The sequence below is a fragment of the Montipora foliosa genome, chromosome 4 (assembly GCF_036669935.1).
Source record: "Montipora foliosa isolate CH-2021 chromosome 4, ASM3666993v2, whole genome shotgun sequence".
NCBI lineage: Eukaryota > Metazoa > Cnidaria > Anthozoa > Scleractinia > Acroporidae > Montipora > Montipora foliosa.
Window position 1 is genome coordinate 32823339 of NC_090872.1, and position 5758 is coordinate 32829096.

General features: G+C 38.7%; 1 protein-coding gene across 2 annotated transcripts in view; it reads right to left on the reverse strand.

Moving 5' to 3' along the window:
* Window positions 1-1647: 1647 nt before the first annotated feature.
* LOC138000651 (signal peptide, CUB and EGF-like domain-containing protein 1) overlaps window positions 1648-5758 on the reverse strand; it is a 70603-nt gene continuing 66492 nt past the window's right edge. For both annotated transcript variants that reach the window (XM_068847212.1, XM_068847211.1), the window contains 3 exons: window positions 4929-5060; window positions 3762-3944; window positions 1648-1809 (listed from right to left, as the gene is read on the reverse strand). In XM_068847212.1, coding sequence (XP_068703313.1) covers window positions 1760-1809; window positions 3762-3944; window positions 4929-5060 — 365 coding nt within the window. In that variant the 3' untranslated portion in view covers window positions 1648-1759. The remainder of the gene's footprint in view (window positions 1810-3761; window positions 3945-4928; window positions 5061-5758) is intronic.

The following is a 5758-nucleotide window of genomic DNA, read 5'->3' on the forward strand; positions in this document are numbered from 1 at the left end:
CCATACAACACAATTCGATTTAGGAATTTCGTCACTTATAAATATTCGTAATATGTATTTAGTAATTAATCAAATTTCGATATATTTTATATAAGCATAGTACAAATTGTAATAATTATGTTTGTTATATACGCAGCTGTTCTTGACCACAACCTGCAATTCAGTCTTGACTGGGATAGGTTGAAATAAACAAATCATTTCATTTTTATTTTATAGCAAAACAGGTTTATAACAAAAAAGTTCCACCATCAACTAAAATATCGTTACATGTCGGAGATTCCAAAGCAAGAAGCCTAAATGTACAATTCAGTTCGAGTGACTGTTTTGGGTGGGAATCAAGTTTTGAAATGACTTTGTTGAAACTATGCATTCTATAAATGCTCCTCGGCCAATACGTTGACCACAAGTTAAATGGCCGATAACAATACTTTCAGTCCGTATATTTTTTTTTACTTGCCTCAATATTATAGGCCAGTTTCACCAATTCGTATTCTAACAAATGCGGGGGACTCTTTTCACGTGCAAATTATTTTCCCCTCATCAGCATCCATTTCACGCTAGAGCATGTATCGGTGAGCGTGTATCGGTGAGAACGCGAAACTGGTGTATTTATTAAGAACAGGACTGGATCAGTCAGGCTAGCCACCTCCCAATGTGACCTGGGTTCTATCCGCAGACACGGGATATTACTGAGGCGGGTTTTTCTAGTTCTTTCTTCTGCTCCGAGAGATTTTTCTCCAGGTACTCCTGTTTTCCCCTCGACTAAAAATTAACCAATGCTCGATTTCATTTCTGTGTACCAAGTATCCCCAATCAGTGCCCCAGAGCTAACACTTAAAGAGAGTTACGTATCATTATTATCGAGGACATTAAATTAGTTAAAAATCGTTACTACCTACATAGTACAGGCTCAGGTCAATCGCAAGACAAATTTGTGTCTACATGTGTTATTGTATCGCTTATTTTGCCACCGTAATTTTCCATTTAGACAAAAAAAAAAAAAAAAAAACGGTGGGCATGACCTGGAATTCCAACAATATCCCTTTCTCCGCCGAGGCATATAGTAGCTCTGGAATGGTTTTGGAGCAGACCATAAACTGATTACCGGAAGGATGTCTCACGTGAGCTACATTACTTTGTCCCATATCATCTGCATCTGCTCAATATTCACAAACCCTTTGCAAACTTGGTTGAATCAGCCATCAATTGCTTTAGGGGACAAAAACGGCAACTAAGTTAACTTGCCGAGTCCTTCGGGGCTCAATATTAAGCCCATTGCTTTTCGCACGCACGTAGTCAACTATGCCACGTTTTGTAAATTGCCAGTTGGTTTACTCCTGCAAATCGAGGGGTTCTCACTCATGTTTCTTTCAGATTAAAAACTAGTGGGGATGTAATTCCGAGAACTGGCTTTAAAGCAAAGTGCACTTTCACTATAAAAAAACGAATTTTGCAGGTGTAAGAAGGGTCCCATACCCTGGGTGTAGCATTGTTACTACTTATACTCCGCAAGACATGTATTTTTTTTTTACTGAAATTTTAAGAATGCCTTAGCCGGAATTCACCAAGGACAAAGGTCGATCTTGTACCTGTCTGTTAATTGATTGGTTTCAAAACTCAAAAGAAGACTACGGTAGAGGTGTTTGAGTCAGAATGGCTTTTCCTTTATTTCCTCACGTTTACCGTTTCTCTATGACTTTTTTATGGTGTTTATTGAGTTCTATAAGCTACAAGGTTCAGTACATGCATCTTTGCGTAATCAGATTCGAAAAATTTGTCGAAGATGACGTCGGCGGCGTCGACGCTTACCTGAAAACACATCAAATTAAAGAAGATAAGAAAATATGAACAAAATGACATAGAACGTAAGCATAACGCATTAACCGGCGTCTCCCACAAAGTGAGTTTGTCAAAAAAAAATTATAGACGAAATGAACAAAAAGATTCAATGTTGAAAAGTAAAAGGATCAAAAGTCACAGGTACTACATGAAGCTTTTACCAGCCGCCTGGTACACACCCAGTACCGGATCATATCTAGTGAACGCAGACTTAAACTTCCTTCCTATCTAAAGTTCAAATATGACGTTTTACATAGTCGAATGCAATCCTTTCACCTTTTTCGAGATATCGAATGAGATTCCAATTGGCCAGGGTCTAGATAGCTGGATGGCTAAATTATTGATCAGTGTACATGGCATGCTCCAGTCCATTCAAGCATTTTTTTCTGGCGTCTTTTTAACTTTTTCACAATCAGTTGCTTTCTTGACTATGCTGATCATCCCGGCTATCTCTCCTCATAAACAAAATCTGTCCTTAGATACAGTTAGGGAAATCATATCAAGACGAAATTTGGCCAGGTTATTAAGTACCCATCGCAAATTTCTCACATTATTGACCGAATGCAAAATGGCCGCCAACAAATTATTCTTTTGTCTTTATGTTAATTAGCCTAACTAGCCTCGTTTTACAGTCCAAATTCTTTCAATTTTACGCATGTGTACGAGGCTAGTTAGGCTAATTAACACCAAGACAAAAGAATAATTTGTTGGCGGCCATTTTTGCATTCGGTCAATATTTTCCTCCAAAATAACGTTACCGTGGCAACGATATTAAGCATTTCTTTGAGTCTTAAAATCAACACATGTTGTCTTTTTTTGAAGAAAAGGGTCGGTGAAATTCTTCCTGTTCAGCGTTACCAGATAATGTTTGAAATACTCTCTAAAAGATTTAAAATTCAACAAAATCTGTTGGCCAGTTTTTCGGAAAAATCATTTTTTTTTTAAATGTCTTTAACTTTTTTTTTCACCTACAAAACTTTTTTTCAAAATTTGAAAGACAAACGTTTTAAATTATATCTAAGCTAACTTGCAAAAAATGAAAAAAAAAATTCACCGTCCGGAAGCCGAGATATAAACGAATAAAGTTGCAAAATCAGGAAAAATGAGGGGATTCCAAGATCAGCATTTAGGCATGCGACACGTGCTCATTCGAGTCCGCGCGCGAGTGGAGCGCGCGTGCTCAGCTGAAAACCCTTTCGAACCTCCTTAAGTTAAATGCCTGAAAATGGCCAAAAGGAATTCTAAAATTAGAGTCTTAGGAAGGATTCAAACCCTCGACCTCCGTAATACCGGTTGGATTCACTACTCTACATTAGGGAGAAATGTTCCTTATCTATGTTTACGACTCGCAAACCAATGGCACACTTTGTAGAAGAAGAACCTAGATAAGCAACAGGGGTCCCCAGGAAATCATGTAACGCACCCCATCTGTAATTCGAAAGTCGGCGGGTTCAAATCGGAGATTTGCAGATGGCGATCACATGGTAAAAAACAAATGCCACTGGAGAACAAATTGCACACTAAAACAAAACAACATAATTTAAATTTTAGATGTCCCAGTGCGCAATTTGCTTCAGTTTACAATGTAGCGGTTTTTGTACCATGTTACCCCCAGCTGCAAAAGTCATTTCCCGCCTTATGTCATAACAACGCGCACACTAGACAATGCTGATTTTTGCAAAGGAAACTGTGCCTGGAAAAGTATTAAAGAATAGTCAAGGAAGTTGCAACAATTCTGTTTCTGTACCACTCAAAAACCAAATAAAAATTTCATATGAGCAAACCATCATTTTCACGTTCATCTCATCATTAACGAAGTGTTCAATGACGCTATCTATTTCTACTGTAACGACACTATCAAAACCATGGCATCCTTATTTGCTAAGGTAAAGACCTCTTAGTGTAGACACTAAGACTCTTACCGATGAAAACCCGTTTCACTGTGACGGTTATGTACTGGGTGACATTGCCATGTTGGTTCACCAGCCTGCACTCATACGCTCCCCCGTCATGGTCGGTCACGTCAAGGATGATATACCGCAAACCGATTCGATTCCCGTTTTGATCGAAGATGTTCTCTCGAGTAACTGGACCTCCAAATCCATCTGAGGTCAGCAAAAAGAAAAAAAAGAAAAAAAAATCATTAATAAATCAAGCAATTTCGTTTACTCAATAGGACAATTTAAAAGCGTCATGCACTCGCAGGCCATCCCATATGCTAACTGGAGAACCATTGTTTTCATTGGCACTTGGTCGGTTCTCTAAAATCTACTGGTTCCACCTAACGCTAACCTTTTGTCCCTTTATTCAGAAACCCTTGAAGAGGGGTAAGCCTTCTTTAAGTGGTATTCAATCCATAAGTGAAATGGGTTGATATCTTGGTGTTGATGGGAGGGGCTGTTATGAAATGTTAAAAACCTTAGATGCTAGGCTCTAATGAAAAAATTAAAAAAAAATATATATATATAATAATAAAATAACTTCCCGATCGGAAATAGTTGCTGGGAAGTAAGTATCCGTGATACCACTTGACCCAAATAAAGTAAAGACCAAATTAAAGAGAATGATGAAAAATACGCCGAACTCATACACTAGACCAGGAGTAGCTCAATCAGCTGTCGAGAAAAGCTGGATCCAAGTTTTTCAATTAACTTGATTATTGGTTAGTCTCATACATAAAAGAGACACTGATCTACAGGTCAAAAAATCTACACCAAATCTACAGGTAACAATTGAAAAACATAATAATAATAAATGAGAAAACAATCGTTTACTTATAAAGTCAAACCATAGTCAATGCATTGAGGTGGTTACGAAACTCGACTTTCTTTTTGTTTCATGTTTTTATCTCTGTATTTTTGGCCTTGACAGTGCACAAAACACACCTCTTTTTGAGGAGGCAACCGATCAAATCTTTCGATTAAATTATGCGCAACTGATTTGCAGACCCATACGAAGTGAATACGAAAGATTGTGTAACGTCATGGTGAATTCAAAATCGATTGCGAACAACAGTGTTCAATCTTTTGAAGGTTTTTAGGTTTCATAACCAGTCCCTCGATTAACTATGGTCAAAGTGAACATCCTACCTGGCGCTGGTAACACCTTTTTGATATAAAAAGTAGGCGATGGTCGACCGTTCCCGTGGCATTCAAACTGCGTCCGTTGTTTTTCTGTCGCATTTGTTGGATTAGGCCCGAACTGGGTGATCATAGGTGGTCCTAAGGAAGCCAATTTTTTGCGTAAAAAAGTTTTAGCTAATTTTACTACACGACAGTGACCTAAATTTACTTTAATTATTATATGGTACTTAAAAAAAACTCTCCAGTTTTTATCGTCTTCAAATGGAACACGTGAAACCTCCCGGTCCTAAGAGAACTTATAAGTAAGAGGTATTTCCTTACCATTTGAACAAAGTGAACTAGAGCTAACTAGTGGGACAGTGCAGCCCAGTCTGGTTACGGCGCTAGCCTTGAAATCCGGGAATCCCGGGCTCAAGACACGTTCTGACCGTTGGTCGAATTTCTTCCTGGTAGTCCCTGGATCAATTTCTCAGCTATCCTGCGATCAGGCCCATTTTTAGCTAAAATTGGGTCTGACAAAAACTCTCAAGAATTCCGAACGGCCGGCAACACTTTGGCCGACCAAGTTCGTGATCTGATTGGCTGTTAAAACGCCGGAAGTGAAAACGCTATCGTGATTGCGCGCAGCTCTCGCGAAGTCCTTGAGACTGATTCGCCATTAGCGTACGAAGAAATTTGCTGCCTTTTTTTCTTACAATGCCGTGGACGGTGCAATTATATTTTATTTGTATAAATGGAGATATGCCATCTGAAACATCTCATAACTTGTCCAGAATCGCGTTTGAATCTCTTGAAGAGTGAAATTAGCGATTCCGTTGTCGAGCTCTGTGGCCGTG